Here is an 18780-nt window from a genome sequence, read left to right as displayed (position 1 = left end):
TAATAAAATACCACATATTAAATGTAGAAAATGGCTGACGATAATGTGAGAGATGTTCCAATACTATTGTCTTCAATATTCAATTAAAATTCTATTTTTTATTTTTTTTTATTTTTTAACAAAAAGGACCACTCTAATACAAAGTAAATGAACCACCCTAATGAAATATCACATATCATATGCTTTCAGTGGCCAACAATCATACAGGATATGTTTCAATACTATTGCCTTGAATTTCTCAGCAATTGAATTCAAATCGTTCATTTCAAATTCAATTCTCTCCCCCAACTCAAATATTTACTAAGTCCCAAAAGGTCGATTTTTTCAAAAAAAAATTTTTCCAAATAACACCAGATCTCGACGTTTCATGCATTTCTAAGACATCTGGCATCAAAAAAAAAATTTCGATTTCGGAAATTTCATGTACCCCCCCCTTTGGATATTTTTCATGGGTCAAAAAAGCCAAACTTTGACCGCTTTGGGGGTCCACTTAATGAAGTCCGATTGAGCTCAAATTTAGCATGGGGACTTTTTTCGAGAAGACAAAACTTTTGAGCCCTACCTTTTTTTGAAATTCGATGGCAAAATTTTTCCCATACATTCCATTGGCACCCTACTGACCAGGGTTCTGCTCGAAACCTGAACAGGATTCTGTTCCGAATCTGACCAGGGTTCTGCTCGAATCCTGAACAGGATTCTGCTCGAATCCTAAACAGGATTCTGCTCGAATTCTAAACAGGATTCTGCTCGAATCCTGAACAAGATTCTGCTCGAATCCTGAACATGATTCTGCTCGAAACCTGACCAGAGTTGTGCTCGAATCCTGAACAGGATTTTGCTCGAATTCTGGACAGGATTCTGCTCGAATCCAGATTAGGATTCTGCTCGAATCCAGATTAGGATTCTGCTCGAATCCAGATTAGGATTCTGCTCGAATCTTGAACAGGATTCTGCTCGAAACATGACCAGGGCTCTGCTCGAAACCTGAACAGCATTCTGTTCGAAACTTGACCAGGGTTCTAATCGAATCCTGAGCAGGATTCGGCTCGAATCCTGAACAGGATTTTGCTCAAATCCTAAACAGAATTCGGCTCGAATCCTGAACATGATTCTGCTCGAATTCTGAACAGGATTCTGCTCGAATCCTGAACATGATTCTGCTCGAATTCTGAACAGGATTCTGCTCGAATTCTGAACAGGATTCTGCTCGAATACTGAACAGGATTCTGAACAGGGTTCTGCTCGAATCCTGAACATTCTTTTCGAATCCTGAAAAAGATTCTACTCAAATCCTAAACAGGATACGGTTCGAATCCTGAACAGGATTCTGCTCGAATTCTTAACAGGATTCTGCTTGGATCCTGAATAGGATTCTGTTCAAATCCTCAACAGGATTCTGCTCGAATTTTGAACAGGATTCTGCTTGGATCCTGAACAGGATTCTACTCAAATCCTATACAAGAATTTGCTCAAATCCTAAACAGGATACTGCTCGAATGCTGAACAGGATTCTGCTCAAATCCTGAACAGAACAGGATTCTGCTCGAAACCTGAACAGAACTCTGCTCGGATCCTGAAAGGGATTCTGCTCAAATCCTGATTAGGATTCTGTTAAAATCCTGAACAGAACTCTGCTCGAATCCTGTATTAATAGTATTAATAGTTATTTTCTTAGAAATTGTGACTTTCTTATTAATAGACCCTGAAAAGTTTCATAAGAAAATAATTTGCTCACTTTAACTGATGAATATATTACAGACTTTTAACGTTAGGTTTTTGAAACATACAGGTAGATATATTGGGTTACTAAACAAATGATTCATGTTGCATCCAAGGCTTCAACAATATTTTAATTGACGCACCATTTAGCCAAATTTCACGACATTCGGAACACGTGAATTGTTGGACAAGCATTGCTTTTGCTTTCAATGATTACGAATAAAATCATAGTGCTGAAAAAGCTCATGGCTGTTTCGTTCATAACTGAACAAACACTAATCGACACTCTGTTATTATAAGGGCTTAACTGACATGAGTGATCTCTCTTTATCGATCCTTTCTTTCACTAATTTCGAAACAAAAACCAAAAATTCTTGTCCATAAAGCAAGATTTCGTGACTCTTCATCCTACAGCACGAAAACATGTTACGTAAAGTGAATCGGTTTTCTGTAATAATGCAAATAGAGCAACGGTGAAAGAAAATCGATGAACGCAGATAACTCCTTATGAAATATCAATGTCAAAATATTCGTCTATAAGCTGGGAATGTTACAAAATCTGCAATGCTTATTTTCTTTCGGCCAACTGCTAATAATAAAAGCAACGTTTATTACTACCCCTTAAGGTTCTATTGAGAATCGTGCATTTGAAAGGCAGGTTTCTTTCGAATGGGCATTAAACCTAAACAAATAAAAACCTCCTTTCATCCACCACGGGCGTATTTTGAGCAAGAGAATCCTTTGAAGTGGTTTAATTTTATACAAAAAGATATGCATAGAGAAAGTAAAATTTGCAAATGTTGTTTCGATTTTTGTAAAAATAAAAATACGTTTAAATTTGTCTACTTTGACTCCCGTTTTATAGTCCAAAACCTCCCCCTAGAATCCTTATTGCGCTACTGGATTGAGACAATGACTGATCAAAATAAATATTTCAATCGGTCTAAGATAAATTAAATGTAATATATTGTTGATTGATATTACGGACACTTAAGGCCTCAGGGAAGTACAGTTAGGTCCATAAAAAATGCTTAAATTGTTGAACATTGAATTAAACATTCACATGCGCTATATTTATTGTTTTGAAAAGTGTATGTAATTTCTGATAATATATTACAATTTTGTCATTACTTCGCTCTATAGAGAATTTTTTAACGTATTTTCATTACTAACCTTAATAATGCACTGAAACCGAAAAGTTTGAAGGTCTTATTCTCTAATTTTCAGAAAAAGCGTGTGTCCGTCGTATACTCTGGTGATCAACTTTCCACCTTCGAAAATCTCACTTAATTGTTGAAAATATAAGTTTGCTTGGTATCAGAGGATAGATAAGTTCTCAGTCAACGTGGTTTTCATATTCACAATAACATATTTTGCCAAGGTCATGGTTTTGGAAGCACTTTTGTCTTATGGCTTTGATATGTCTTTATTTTTTTATATATGAATAAAAAAAATGAATATAGAGGTCTATGAGATTTTATTTAGGAAGAAGTTTGTTCCTTTGGACAAGACAAGTTAGATGAATACTAGCTCATGAGTTTTTAGCAAATCAGAGCCGCTTATTACACTTATATGAAGGTTCTAACCCCGGCTGTCCAGAATGAGCCATTTATTTTAAAATATGTTCAAATCTCCTACGCTCCAAGTATTAATACATTCTATCATTTGACATGGGCGTACACTCCCGTGCAAAAGTGTGGGTTCACCCCCTAAAAAACATACAAAAGTTTTCTGTCCATATCTCTGTGATTACACGTCCAATTGAAACTCTTTAAGCCGCATTCGAAAGACATAGAGTTATTCTTACTTCGTATGTATTTTTCCAAAAACATTTTTTGAATTTTGTGTACTAAATTGTTACTTAAAATTGTGACATTTTTTAAAAAACACACTGACAAATTATATCTAATTTCCTCAGTATTGGATCGAACAAAATTTTGAATCAAAGAGTCATTAGAATCGCAATCTTATATTCTTTGAAGAGACCTAACGAAATTTTGGCAGAGAAATCTGGAAAGTATTCAACATCAGTGAAACAGTCAGTGAAGTCATCGTGCAAAAGTTTGGGTTCACCTGAGCCGCACGCACATCATTTTTGTCAATATATCTGCCATTTTTCAACCGATTTTAATAGTTTAAAGCTTTTTTGTGCGCAAATAATGGCGCGTACATGATTAGTTTGAGATTTCACAGATTTAAGTAAGTTTAGGTGAACCCAAACTTTTGCACGATACACCATACTGAAGAATGAACCCAAACTTTTGAACGATGACTTGACTGACTGTTTCATTGATTTTGAAAACTTCCCAGATTTTTCCGCCAAAATTTTGTTGGGTCTTTTCAAAGAATATAAAATAACGATTCTAATGACACTTTGATTTAAAATTTGGGTCGATCCAATGCTGAGGAAATTAGATATGATTTTTCAGAGTGTTTTTTGAAAAATGTCACTTCTTTAAGTAAAAATTTAGTATACAAAATTCAAAAATAGTTTTTGGAAAAATACATACGAAGTAAGAATAACTCTTTGCCTTTCGAATGCGGCTTAAAGAGTTTCAATTGGACGTGTAATCACAGAGATATGTACAGAACACTTTTCTAGGGGGTGAACCCAAACTTTTGCACGGGAGTGTATGTTCCGCACAAAGCCTGTGAAGAATCTTACCCTATTGTTGATGTTTTAAAAGCTTTCATCAGAAAGATATTGAACTCAATGTCTGCATGATGAACTCTATAGGTATGCTTCCAATTCCTCCCTTGTAAGGAGAACGTAACAGATTAAAATTATGTCCAAAGCGAAAAACATAGTCTAAACAGATTGAACAATACAAATAATGAATAACAATTTTGTTTCGTTTCCATTTTCAATATAAAAATTAATGTTTAACATGATATGACGATTCTCGCATTTTTTATGGGCCATACTGTACAACTCAAAAAAAGCATATAAGGTGAAGATGAATCGATGCCATACTTAAAATTTTCAAGAGCACAAATCTGGAGAACCGAACACCCGTTTGAGCTGAAAACTTAATCGATTGGTTACCACCAGCTGGTGACTAATCGATTAAGTTTTCAGCTTAAACGGATACTTGGTTCTCCATATTTGTGTTCTTGAAAATTTGTGGTTTGGTTTCGATTCTTCTTCACCATAAGACAAATCATTCTGTATGATTCTTCCGCATTACCAAGTCTTCAAAACACTTAACTTTTGAATAACGAGTGAAGATTTTGATTTCCCAACATGAATAATTTTAAGTAAATTAAAATGTATAGACTTTTCATGATTCTCATTCCGATCGCTTCATTACTTTTGTCTTATATTCCGGACACTTTGATTCAAATTCCGGTCAACTTAAGCAAATCATAAATAGAAGAGCCAAACCATCGCTTGAAATCGCCAAAACACCAAAGAGACGTCTAAGGCAGTTGAGTATTATAAATTTTCATTGATATTTATGAAAAATGCTCATTAAAACGAGCCTCAAAAGTGAGAATCATTGAACGGCAAAAATTGAAGCATTTCATGAGAAAACTTTACCATGCCAAGTAGAGTGTCCGGAATTTGAACCTGTCCGTAATATGAATCAACACGGTATTTGTAAAATGATGAAAAATTCATCAAAACATGGAAATGAAAGATTTAAGCTAAATCAACTTGCGTCTGTTTTAACACTTTTGAAGACAAGATTTCTAGATGTCAAAGATGGCAAACACGATTTCCACCCTATTTTCCAACCATTGACTAGGCTATTTTCGTCACTATATAACCCCCTTGAAACCCTCATAATTAAAACATATCGCAAAAACCTCAAAACAAATCGTTCTACTTACTGAAATCGCTCTGATCGTCGTGCGTCCCATTGACGGTCCCGTCGGCTAGCAGCTGCAGGTATCGGTTCTTGATGTAGAGCTGTATCTTGCGGTTCGCGCCGGTAATGTGCGACAGATTCGCCGATCGTTCGTTGCGCTCTAGATTGGACGAATCCCCGGCCGCCGTCCCTCCACTACCACCCCCGCCAGCAGATCCATTGCGATGCTGATTCTGATGTTGCTGCTGATGCATTTGATGTGGTTGATGATGATGTCGTCCTGCCCCCCGTCCCCGACCGGTCCCAGGTGCCATTAGGGTTCCATTACCTGTTAGATAGTGCTGATGCCGATGGTGATGGGGCGGAGAGGCACTCCGGCCAACCCTCGACAGAACTGGCCACGATCGGCTTCGGTGGTCATCCACTTCGGCGGGATTGAATACTGATTGATTGACGGCGTTTTGGTCGTCGCCGCGGTCGATGACCTCGTTTCCATTACGCATCGCAGGTTCTTCGACGGAGACGCTGCGAACTTGGGGAACTGCTGCCGCCGCCGCCGATGACGATGACGTTGCTAGTGGGGGAGCTATTCTGTGGCGCAGAATGCTGTAAATGGTGGGATTGTGCGTTATCTGCTGTTGTGGTGCCTCCGAGTGATAACGAGCTTCGGGCATCCTCGATTCAGCGGCGGGATTACCGTTTGGAGCGTCATCGTCGTTATCTAACTTTACCAGTTGCACTGCAGCAGCAGCATAGTCTGCGGTTTGTTGTACATTTGATTTATTTTTATCGATCGACTGCTCAATTAAATAACCGGCGGTGTTATTTTCAGGCCGTCGTAAATTTAGCGTGGTTCGGTTTTGGTCGTCGACGGCTGTTTGCGTAGAGCTTGGATGCTGTTCACTTTCTCCGGCGTCGCCTCGGTCTTCGTAGTTCCCCACCAAAAGTACGTTCATGAAGCGGCTGAGTTCGCTCATTTTGCGGCTTTTATTGGCACTTGACGACGACTGCTGCTGCTGGTGTTGAAGGGGACTGGCGATGGAAACAGCTGGCACCGGGTCCGAGGGAAGGTCGATCTCCGGAACGGTTGGCAGCACTGCCGGCAGTGGTTTCGGCATCGTAGCACAACACGGAGGCCATATCAGAATGACCAGCAGGAGGGCTCCTAGCAGGGCCAGGGCCCTCCGTCGAAGTCTTCCACTGAGCATCAACAAATTGACACCTGTTGACGCCTATCCCCGAAAACTAACAAATCGGTCTTCTCCGCAAAACTAATAAATTTCAATCTAGTTTCACCCCCCTCTCCAAGGTGGCCTTTCAGGTTATCATCAATCCGGACTGCTGATGTCGACCGGGGAACACTTGGTTTTCACGCTTACGATAGTACGGCAGATACGTCCCCAGTCGTTGACCGCCCATGGCTCTCTCTTTCACTCAGAATTCCACTCGTCGCCCCAACTCCCGCTTTCCCGGCTCCCAACCCGCAAAAAAAAACTACTGTCGCCACACTTTTAGCCGACTGACACGAATTCTACACTTCCGATTGGTACGACGCAGCACTACTTTGCCCATCACCTTCTGACACTGACACGAGGCAACAACATTCCTTCAAATAGAGCGCCCCTCTAAACTAAGATTTTCCTCCTTCTTCTGCTTCTTCTTCTTCTTATTCCCCTGTTTTCCACCGTACAATTGCTTCTGGTTTAAGTAAGATCTTAGCGGGAAATTTCGGGGCACTCACTCACAGAAATAAGCACTTCAAAACGAGAATTCATTCCGATGTGATGTGTCGTCGTCGTCGTTGTCTGCTGTCTGCACGAGTTTCTGGAAATAAATCAAGGAGAAAAGTGGAAAATGTGAGATTGCCGTTGACAGAGCTGTTCCCAATAGGAATGGGAGGGAGATAGGTTTTTTTTTCCTAGAATACATAAACTAGAATGCGATAATTCAAATTAAACAATAACGCTACGTCCCGTTTTCGGTAACGTTCGAAGCTCTAGAGCCAAGCCATGCCAAGGACAAGTACAAGAAGCCTCCCTCTTAAAAGATGACTTAAAAGGCATTATTCACAAAGTGTAAGCAACACTTCCATTTTTTATACTAATCAACGACTTTTTCTATAGGTATTAAAAAGATTTGAAAGCCAAGAAAGTCGTCATTACAACATCTGCTGTTTGACTTTATAAGGTTTTCGAGACAAAGAAGCCGTTGAAATAAATACCCTATTGTAAACCTAACTTAATGTCAAGCATGAGGTTTATTTATTGTCACATTTTTTTTATAAAGTAATTAAGCAAAAAATTGTGGAATTAACTTATTTTTGCATTTTATTTTTTTGTTCCTTATTTATTTTTATCCCCCTCTCGTACCTTCCAAGTGGTCTCGGACATAAAAGAAAATTAATATTTGCATCAGCCTAAATAATACAATAAATACACCGTGTCCAGTATATTCTCATACAAATTCGAGATAACATTACTTTGCGCTTGTTTAACTGACAACATTGGTGATAATATTTTTTGAAAGTGGTTATAATACTGATTCACTACAGGAAATATTTTGGAAATATTTCAATTATAAACTTATTTTATGAACTTAAGAATTTACGAAAAATATTTCCAGCGGCACGCTCATAGGCAGAGCTCAATTTCAATCTGCAGTTATCGCACATATATTTATCAAATTTTATCAATATTTATCTATTCAGAACGCAATATGATTAACTTAAAGTTTCTGAAACTTTTTTGTGAATGCTCTGATTTTTATTTTGTAAACCAGACCAATATGAACAAACATTCATTTTAAGTGCAAAACACGACTTCAATGGACATTCCATCACTTATCATAGCAATTATTTTTTTCTTATTCATAAAACAAGCTATTCTACGTTAATATAATACTACCAGACTACAATGAAATACTACAACATTGAATTCTCCTACATTCAGTAAAGTTATACCAAAGAAAAGAAAAAGTGTATGAGAATATATTGGACACGGTGTAGATAAAACACTGTGTGCAAAAACAGATGTTGAAATAAGAATTCTTCAAAGAGTATATCTTTAACTAAAATGAGTTTCTTCTAGAAGGACTCATTACGTTGTTTTTAAATTCTCTCATGCCAGCACTTTTGCCCCCCTTCTGGGGTTTTAGCCCCACAAATTTGGTTTAAGAGAAGGCTGTTAGAGAAGTTTCTGCGTACAAGAGATTGTTTCAGATATCTCTCCTTTCCTTTGAATCCTTTGAAGATTTTTCCATAGATCTTCAAAGAAATTCATACAACAACAACAACAACAACAACAACAACAACAACAACAACAGTAACAGTTTATAATAGGCATTTATCAAGTAATTTCTCCAGCGGTTCCGTCAACGATTTCTACAGAACTTCCTTCCTGAAAAAGTATTCCATCAATAATTTCCTGATAACTTTTGCCATCATTCTTTTATAAATCAATCTTTAGAAAATCCTTCAATTGTTCACAAGAGAAACCTCAATATTTTTTTCCAGATATTGTTAGGAAGATTTCTGTAGGATTTTCTACGATTCATTAAGGTATTACGTATTAGCCTATGAATCCCTTCTTCCATGTCTTCCAGATTTTATACATGTATTTCCTAGAGGATTTCTCCTAAAATTCATCTAGATATTTTTTTCGTGAAATGTCCAGGATTCATCGAGAGATTCCTTTAAGGAATTTACTAGACATACACTACCCGTCATAAATACGGACTCACTGAAATAAGTATTGCAACACTCAGCTGAATAATGAATCACCCCCGAAAAGTTTAGCATCACCTCAAAACAGGTTAATTCACATTGCTATATCTCGAGATCCTTACGACTTGCAAAGAAGCGATTTTCAGCAAAGTTGTTCAGGGGATCAAGGACATCCGGAAAGCGAACAGTTTAGTTCGCGATTTTGACGCTAGGTGGCGCTAGTGAGCATTTAAAATTGAGCATTTTGAACTAGTTTTAGATTGTGATCCATAAGAGATAGAAAGTTCGGGTCTTCGGCAAAGTTGCTCAGAAAGTCAAGGACATCCGGAAAGCGAAAAGTTTAGTTCACGATTTTGCCGCTAGATTGCGCTAGTGAGAATTTCAAACTAGTTCTAGCTTGTGATCCATAAGAGATAAAATGTTCGGGTCTTCGGCAAAGTTGCTCAGGGGTTCAAGAACATCCGGAAAGCGAACAGTTTAGTTCGCGATTTTGCCGCTAGGTGGCGCTAGTGAGCATGTAAAATTGAGCATTTTGAACCATTTCTAGACTGTGATCCATAAGAGATAGAAAGTTCGAGACTTCGGCGAAGTTGTTAAGGAGGCCAAGTACATCCGGAAGACAAACAGTTAGGTTGTAGATTTCGCCGCTAGGTGGCGCTAGTGGGCATGTAAAATTGAGCATTTCAAACTAGTTCTAGCTTGTGATCCACATGAGATAGAAAGTTCGAGTCTTCGGCAAAGTTGTTCAGAAAGTCAAGGCATCAAAGTTGTTCAGAAAGTCAAGGACATCCGGAAGACAGATAATTTGGTTCGAGATTTTGCCGCTAGGTGGCGCTAGTGAGCATGTAAAACTGAGCATTTTGATCTAGTTCTAGCTTGCGATCCACGAGAGATAGAAAGTTCGAGTCTTCGGTAAGTAAAGAACAGAAATAAAGTAAAGGACATCCAAATATCAAATTTTTTGGTTCCTCATTTTGCCACTAGGTTGCACTAGTATGCATATTTAATTAAATGTATGAAACAAATTCTATTTTTCGAGCCAGATGAGATAGGAAGTTTGAATCTTCGGCAAAGTTGTTCGGAAAGTCAAGGGCATCCAGGAAACAGTGGAGGGATGACTGTACCTTAACACTATGAATTTGATAAGATAGAATTTCCAGAATGCTGTTCAGATATTCTTTGACATTTGGAAGTTGAAGTGATTAGGGATGGAATCATATTAAATTAAAGTGATTCAGGTCTGATCAAATGTATATTCAAGTGTATCATATCTGATTCATATGCTAGTGATTCTGGTATGACTTACTCCATGCAGGGCTGTTAAATGTCATGAATTTCACGTGACTTTGAAATTTGAATGTTGCTAATATCATTGCTTCTAGTGGAAATTGTCATCGGAAAATGCTTTTCTCGGTGACCTTTTCCGAATTACTATTGGTTGCCAATATTTGCTGATGCAATATTGCGCATGCAAGGAAGCTATAAGCATTTTAAATTTTCCAAAATTTTGACATTTAACAGCACTGACTCCATGTGCGAGTGACTCAGTCAGGACTCATATTCATCACATTCAAATTATTTAAGTCAGAATCTCTTTATGGTTCAAATTTGATTGACTTCATATCCAAGTGATTGATGTCTTATTATCTTTATATTCATGTCTTTCGGGTTTGATTCACTCTACAGTCGACTCTCCATAACTCGATATTCAAGAGACCATCGACTTAAAGAATTATCGAGTTTTAGAATATACCAACGCAAAAAATCCCAAAATTGAAGAAACAAATTTCAGTATTTCCAATACATATATGATTACTTCTGTAAGAAAGCAATAATATTTTGTTGATATTATTTTACAAACAAATGTCCCATGTTTTTTTCCTTACGTAATTTTTTTTTTATTTTAATGTTTTAAACATTTATTACAACTTGCAAGTATTTATTCACTTCCAGAATAAATCCAAGTTTCCCAGTATAAGAAGGATTTTAAAATGGATATCGAGTTATGGAGGGAAATTTTCCTCTCACGTGACATCGACTAATTGAGATATCGAGTAATAGAAATATCGACTTATGGAGAGCGCGATATATGGGAATTCGAGGGGATCGAAAAATCGATCGAGTTATAGAGTATATCGAGTTATAGAATATCAAGTTGTGGAGAGTCGACTGTATATTCAAGAAATTCAGGTTTGACTTGAATATGGAGTAAACAAAAATCATATCAAATTCACTCCATGTTCAAGTGACTCAGGATTGATTCATTTTATATTCAATAGATTCAAGTTTAGTTCTCTCCATACCCGCAAGTGTTTCACGTCGGATTCACTTTATTATTAAGTTATTCTGAATTGATTCATTTCATTTTCAAGTGATTCAGTTTGTTCCATATCCTAGTGATTCTTATCTGATTCACTCATGTTCGACTGATTTAGGTTTGATTCATTGATGTTCAAATGACTTCAAGTGATTCACTTCATTTTCAAATGTTTCAAGTTTGATTCACTTTATGTACAAGTGATTCAGGTCTGATTGATTTCATATTCAAGAGATTTAGGATTTATTTCCAGTGATTCTTGTTTGATTCGCTTCATATCCAAGTGATTCATGTCGGATTCGCTCCATATTCAAGTGATTCAGGTTTGATTCGCATTATATTCAAGTGCTGCAGGTCTGAAAGTGCCTAGTTTGAAATGCTCAATTTTACATGCTCACTTGCACCACCTAGTGGCAAAATCGAGAACTAAACTGTTTGCTTTCCGGATGTCCTTGAACCCCTGAGCAACTTTGTCGAAGACCCGAACTTTCTATCTCTTATGGATCACAAGCTAGAACTAGTTCAAAATGCTCATTTTTACATGCTCACTAGCGCCACCTAACGGCAAAATCGCGAACTAAACTGATCGCTTTCCTGATCCCCTGAACAACTTTGCTGAAGATCGCTTCTTTGTAAGTCGTAAGGATCTCGAGATATAGCAATGTGAATTAACCTGTTTTGAGGTGATGCTAAACTTTTCAGGGTGATTCATTATTCAGCTGTGTGTTGCAATACTTTTTTGAGTGAGTCCGTATTTATGACGGGTAGTGTATATACATAGCAAACTGACGTTTCTACGCAAATTCTTCCATATATTTGCCAAGTTATTTCCACAAGTACCGGGTGGATTTTTGAATATTTTTTTTCGTAAATTCAAAATTTTTCTCCACGAAATGCAACAGAAGTTTTCCAAGTGATACTAATAATTGCTCCAGTAATTATTTCTTCAGGGATTTCACCATTTTTTTCCTTGAATTCTTGCAATAATATCTACCGAAGTCCATACAGTTTGCCAAAAAATATTTATAATTCTTCACTTTAGTTTCCTCGATGGAATGGAAGTGTAGTAATGCGACATACACTTTACACTAAGGCTAACGGTAATGCCACAATAGATCTAAAGGCTCAAACGCAATGATAGCGGAACGGTAACGGAACGCGGAATCGGTTCACCAGTATCAACTATAACGTGCTTGTCGACTCCGTGTTGGTTCACTTTCATTCGTTGACAGCTCAGTCGAGATGGTGTGATTCTAGCTGGCGAACCGGTTCCGCTTCTCGTTGCCGTTCCGCTATCATTGCGTTTTGGTCTTAAATATTGGTCGCGGTGACTCATCTGAACAAAAGAACGCGTCCCGATGGACACCATTCAGAATCGTGTAATTCTTCTCAAGCAACTAAGAAGAGATCAAAAGTTCAATAAATGATTCATTTATATTTTTCGCGGTTGACGTAATCAGAATATTGGAGTACGCAATGTAGAAAACGTCGGAGAAGTCATTGGGTGGTATGAGTGAAAATCGCTTAACTTTACTACATGTAGCATCTAACCTTTCGAACATGTAATACATACTACACTCAGAAACACGGGTAGTCACAGAATTACAAAATTTTAGTAAATGATGACTATTTTGTATCTGTATCTCTTTCATTCTGTAGGGAATTTTATTCCTGTTTGTCAATTGGGTCCTAAAATTTTTAATGAATTCTTGTTTTTATTTAATAACACGAAAAAACATGTTACTGTAACTACTTTAGCAATTTTTCCCGCTCAAATAATGGCTATATTATGTTTAAACTGTAATTTAAAAATTTGGTCCATAAATGAACTTTGACACTTAAGATCATGTTTGACGTTCGCTTAGTCGACAAAAACACCACAGGGGTTTTAGTTCGACCACTGGGGTTGTTCCTATCTGACATTTCGTAAGGGACACGGAAAACAAAATACACCCAAAATTTGAGTTTAAGCCAAAGGATGTGACAAAATCTAAAAAAATGTTTTTGGGCTTAAATCAACGGAAAACATTAGAAAATTGAGTAAACATGTGTTTTTGGCTTAAACTTAAGCGTTTGGCACTAAAATTGGGACAGGGCTTTAGGACCCTATTCGCCTGGGTTGAACCCAGTCGAAATGGTTCAACCCTGTTGAAATGACAGTTAGTGTGAAAATTTACAGCAGAATGAAAGAGAGGCAGGTTGAAAATAGTCATTAATGCATAAACTTTAGTAATTCTGTGACTATTTTTATTTCTGAGTGTGCTTTCAAACATGAGCAGTAACTGATGCTGCACGTTAATAAAGATCCATTCAGAGTGCAGAGTGATGCTGCACGTTAATAAACCTCCATTCAGAGTGCAGCGTACAATCAATAAAATCAAGCAAATAAAGGGAATGCCAAATTTCTCGCTTATTTACACGACAAATCTTGTGAAATGTGAATATTACTACATTCCCGCTATATATCTCGTACTAGAGCAAGGAAACAAATTCATGTAAGTTATGTAATTTTACACGATTTATATTGTAAATTTGCGATAAAGCTGACATTCCTTTTATGTACATGTGAATTTTATAATGATTTGACATCAAAGATTTTTCTAAGAATTTTGAAATTTTAGCTCGAAATCTGAATCCTATAATATGTTCGAGGTATATATTGTATGTTTGATATCTTGCTGTTCAGCACCAAGCTGCAGCGAGCCTGATCAGTAGAGGTTGAACATAAGTAGACACTGGACATATTACCTTAACACTTCTGTGGTTGAACTGTATTTTGTACAACGTCGCTTTTTGATTACAACAGCAGCGTTGTGGCTTCAACAGTGACAAACCGCACGATAACTAGAGGGTTAAAAAAAAGTTTCGACTTAAATCCAACACGTTGAACCACAGTTTCGTCGCTACCTGTTAGGGAATAGAATATAACCACTTTTGTAAGTACCGTAATCTGGAGTAACATTGATCTTTTTTGGATTATTTCCTATAAATTTCAATTCAAAATCCATATGTCCAAATTTTTATACTTTCAAAACAAGTACTGACACCCATTGATCGTGTTTATGTTCTGTATTGTGTTTAGTGAAAGTTTGAAACATGTTTAAAAATGTATTGTAAGTGATTTTTTTAATTTAGCTGATATGGGGTAACATTGCTCACCCTTCAAAACAACGTTCGGTAATATTGAAAATATCATTACAGTAATGTCCCGATTTTTTCAGTCCCATGCTGTATTTAGGGTTGCAAAAATCGGAAAAGAGCTAAAATCGGGATAAAACAAAACTTTTCGACTGGTTTCAAGTTTTTTTCTTAACTTAAGCACTTAGTTTTATGATTTTGTTAATATAAACATTATTTTTTACTTTCATTTTCTAAGTACCGTAATCCTTGGATGATTATTAAGAATTTCAAATTTCAAAAAATAGATCTTTAGATGACTGTATAGACGTGGTCATGGTCATAATTGACTTTATGCACCCAATATTGTTTGTTTATATAGATATTGCACCCAATATAGATGTGTTTAGTCTAATTAAAATAAATATAAATTTTAGGCTGACAAAATCGGGAAGAAAGGATGCTAAAATCCGGGGTAGACAAAATCGAGTCGTTACTGTACTTGGTTCCTGAGACCGAATATGAAGGCCAAACTCTTACAAGTCATTTACTTTTTGAGTTATTTCAAAATTAAAAACACCTTGAATTGTGGTATACGCCCAAAGGTAGGCAATTTCCTAAGAAAAATTCGGCATTCTCTATAGTAATTCGTTAATTATGCTGAACTGAACATATTTATGATAGGTTTGTAACGGAATCGTTTTCGGCGATGTCAATATTAGTAACAACCGCATTTCTCTTGCTCATATCATTTTCAGAACACTTGTGAGATATGATTCATGAAAAACATTGTTTCCAAAAGTTGAAAAATTTGCGCATGAACACAACTCAATTTTCGCAAAAACCTTAATGTTTATTAGCTCATGAATAGAAGGATGCGAATAACCATTCATGCATCGAAAACATTTCATCAATAAATGATGATTCGAACTTTTTATGAGGAGGGTAATTGCGATCAATGTTATCCCGCTGAAAACGCCGGATTACGGTATTCACCATTTCATTTTCGTCAACATCTAATCGAGGCGTGCTGACAAGCTGTTATGAAACAATCACTAGGGATGATTTGTTTGTCATTGAAACCGTCTTCCATAGCACCCACCGCGGCAAGAGAGTCCGCTTCCTCATTACCCAGATTCGAGTAAAGTAGAGGGACCCAAACCAACTCATAATGGAATACTTGGAATGTTTCACTTGCCTCAGTGAAAGAATAACCTTTTTTTAGATAAGACATTTTGCAAAAATGAGGTATTGATCAAAGGGAAGAGATGTAATCAGCTCTTATTCGTACTGCAACGTATACCTATGGACCAGTAAGGTGAAGATGAATCGAAGCCAAATCTTAGATTTTCAAAAGCAAAAATCTGGAGAGACAAACATTCATTTAAGCCGTAAACATGATCGATTTAGTAAATCGCTGGTTCGATCAAGTTTTCAGCTTCAAGTGATGTTTGTCTCTCCAGATTTTTGCTATTGAAAATCTCCGATTTGGCTTCGATTTATCTTAACTTCAATCCTAAGAATGAACATATTTTTAGCTTTCAATTAATTTATGGAGCGTCAATGGACGTGTGAGTGTGTCACGCGCTCTATACTCTTGCTTTTCATGGTTCGATTCCAGTGTGTGGCTGTTTTATTATTGGCAAATGTTTTTCATAATAAATCCAGCTGTAAAATACATACAACTTTTTCTTCTGACTAAATTTCATACTTCATTCTCGTCAACTGATCAAAAAAACGCCAATTTCCTCAGAGTGACGTACACATATTTAGATAAATCGTTTGAAAAGTATCTTCAAAAGTTTTTGAATGAATTCATTGAATAATTCTAGAGATGTTTTTGAGAAAAAAAAATATAACTTTGGAAGATCGCTTAAAAAGACTTCTGAAAAACTAAAAATTCCAGCAGTTGCGCAGTTGACTACCAACAGAAACACGACACTGATGCTGTGTACAAGTGACATTTTTTATTGCTTTGTTGAACTTCTGAAAAAAAGGAATTACCGAAATATTCACAGCGTTTAACCATTAGAGTAATTCCAATATTGTTTTTATGTCACGACACTTAAAAGAGGTTCGCTGGTTGAGAAAAAAAAACATCAGATAAATAGCTCGAAAGTCTAAAAGGTGCTGAGAACGTTGAATGTATGGAGATGCGGGACAAAAATCAAAACTGGAAGATCAAGCCATCTGAGCACCTTGGTATGGAAGGGAAAGTTGTTTCTGATCAAAAGAGCTACAATTTGCATAAATGACATATAATATATGCATAATCGCAAAACTGTCCTAAGCGCCAAGTTCATTTTTTTTCAAGAATAACCTCGCAATTTGTACTTTTATTGCTCATAATAATGCAACAATGTATTTGCAAATTCATCTCTTCTCACTCGTAGCCGCCAAAGTGACTTATACGAATTTATGCAAAAAAAATTGCATTTTTTATTATTTAACAGTTTTTAATATAAAATTTGAATGAAATCCTGAAAGTGAGTCACTTCAAATATATTATTCGAAGCATAAACGTGCTCTGGTGTTATGTCTGGTTGAGTCTAGACCACATAGCGTTGCAAAATTTTCGGATTTTTTATCACAAACAACTCATTTTCATACTTGTGCTGGTTAAGGAGTATACCTAAAAATAGTCAAAAATCTCGAAGAGTTGCAGGGAGTTGCAGCTGTATCTTTCAGACCTCTTAGAGGACACTTTAAGAAACATTTCTGTGAGTAATTTAGGGTGGAACTCGGTGGAACTTTTTTTGAATCGATAATCAAAGTTACATGTTAGTATTTCATAAGTAAGACATTTTTCATAAGTAAGTATGATTTCATAGCCAACTCATCGTGCCGATTTCTCGTATTCAAAGTTAAAATTGGTGTGCTTATTCCATCAAGTATACTTTACCAACTTTAAGTCATGTTCTTTTTTAGATTTTTATTGAATAGATTGGTTTCAGCATTCTCCGTGCTGGTTAAAAGGAATGCTGAGAACATGCAATAAAATTTAATTTTCTGCTACTCCGACATCTGTCACTTTCGACGCTTGTTGTAGTAGTTTTAGTGCTTTGTATATCTTATCAATACTTGTTTCAATTGTGGATGCTATTTATTAGCACTTGTGAATACTTATTATTGCCGAATAAAATAACTTGAAATTTGATTTTTTGTCTATGGAGCAACGCACTGTGCAACGCCGCACTTAAGTCTCCGTATATAGAATAAATGTTCATGAATAGGTGTGTTACAAGACTCTCCAGGCCAACTAATCTTTGCTGTATTGAAAAAAAAAGATCAACTTAACAGCTTAAATGTACTTGTTTTCACTATCACGAACGTAATGACTTCTTCATTATTTCTCAATAGTAATGGAGTAGAACGACATGCACTAAACAAAGGACACAGGTATACCATGAAAGATCGAAGAAAACTGGTCGCAGTGGTTCATTCCGAGCCGAAAAATAACCCTCGAATCTTGCAAGAGCTTTGTTGTATATTTATATTAGCTGGCGCTGATTGTAACTTTACCCCCTCTATCGATACATTTTTATTGGGTCAGGTTATGATTCAAACTTGGCACATTTCCCCATATTTAAACTATTGTGTCATATTGTGATATTTTTGTTAGAATACTAGTACTCGTCGACAAAAAAGAACCTATATGCATATTCGATTATAATCGAAGTTTTAGCGTAGTAGTTAGTAACTACTATTGTAAACATCATCTTTCTTCGAAGCTGAATACTGCATTAGACTTCTCACTATCGGAAAAAGGATCATATTCTCTTTCTAATTGTTACGGTAGTTGCAATGCAGGGCAAGAAAACGCTCCAACACGATGTGAAAAGATGTTGTTTACGCCCCTTTGAAATGTTGTTGCTGAAATAAATTTTGAAAAACATTCATCTATCTTTTGAAATATAGCTTGGTAGCAGTTTCTGTAATGCCAAGAAGAAGAATCCAACTCCATACAAAGAATTCCTGCGTCGTAATTAAAAGGTGCATGAAGAAAATCTGATTGTAGCGGAAAGAAAACTGCTTCAATGCTGCAAAAGCTGCCAAAACAGAACCATGTTAGCGCAAATCTTCCGATCACGATG

General features: G+C 36.6%; 1 protein-coding gene across 1 annotated transcript in view; it reads right to left on the bottom strand.

Moving 5' to 3' along the window:
* Positions 1-5525: 5525 nt before the first annotated feature.
* LOC110678702 overlaps positions 5526-18780 on the bottom strand; it is a 36326-nt gene continuing 23071 nt past the window's right edge. Inside the window, exon 2 of the mRNA XM_021851916.1 lies at positions 5526-7355. Coding sequence (XP_021707608.1) covers positions 5546-6739 — 1194 coding nt within the window. The 5' untranslated portion in view covers positions 6740-7355 and the 3' untranslated portion in view covers positions 5526-5545. The remainder of the gene's footprint in view (positions 7356-18780) is intronic.

Source organism: Aedes aegypti, chromosome 3, assembly GCF_002204515.2.
Source record: "Aedes aegypti strain LVP_AGWG chromosome 3, AaegL5.0 Primary Assembly, whole genome shotgun sequence".
NCBI lineage: Eukaryota > Metazoa > Arthropoda > Insecta > Diptera > Culicidae > Aedes > Aedes aegypti.
The sequence above is the reverse complement of the archived record's forward strand: the minus strand, read 5'-3'. Positions and strand labels throughout refer to the sequence as shown.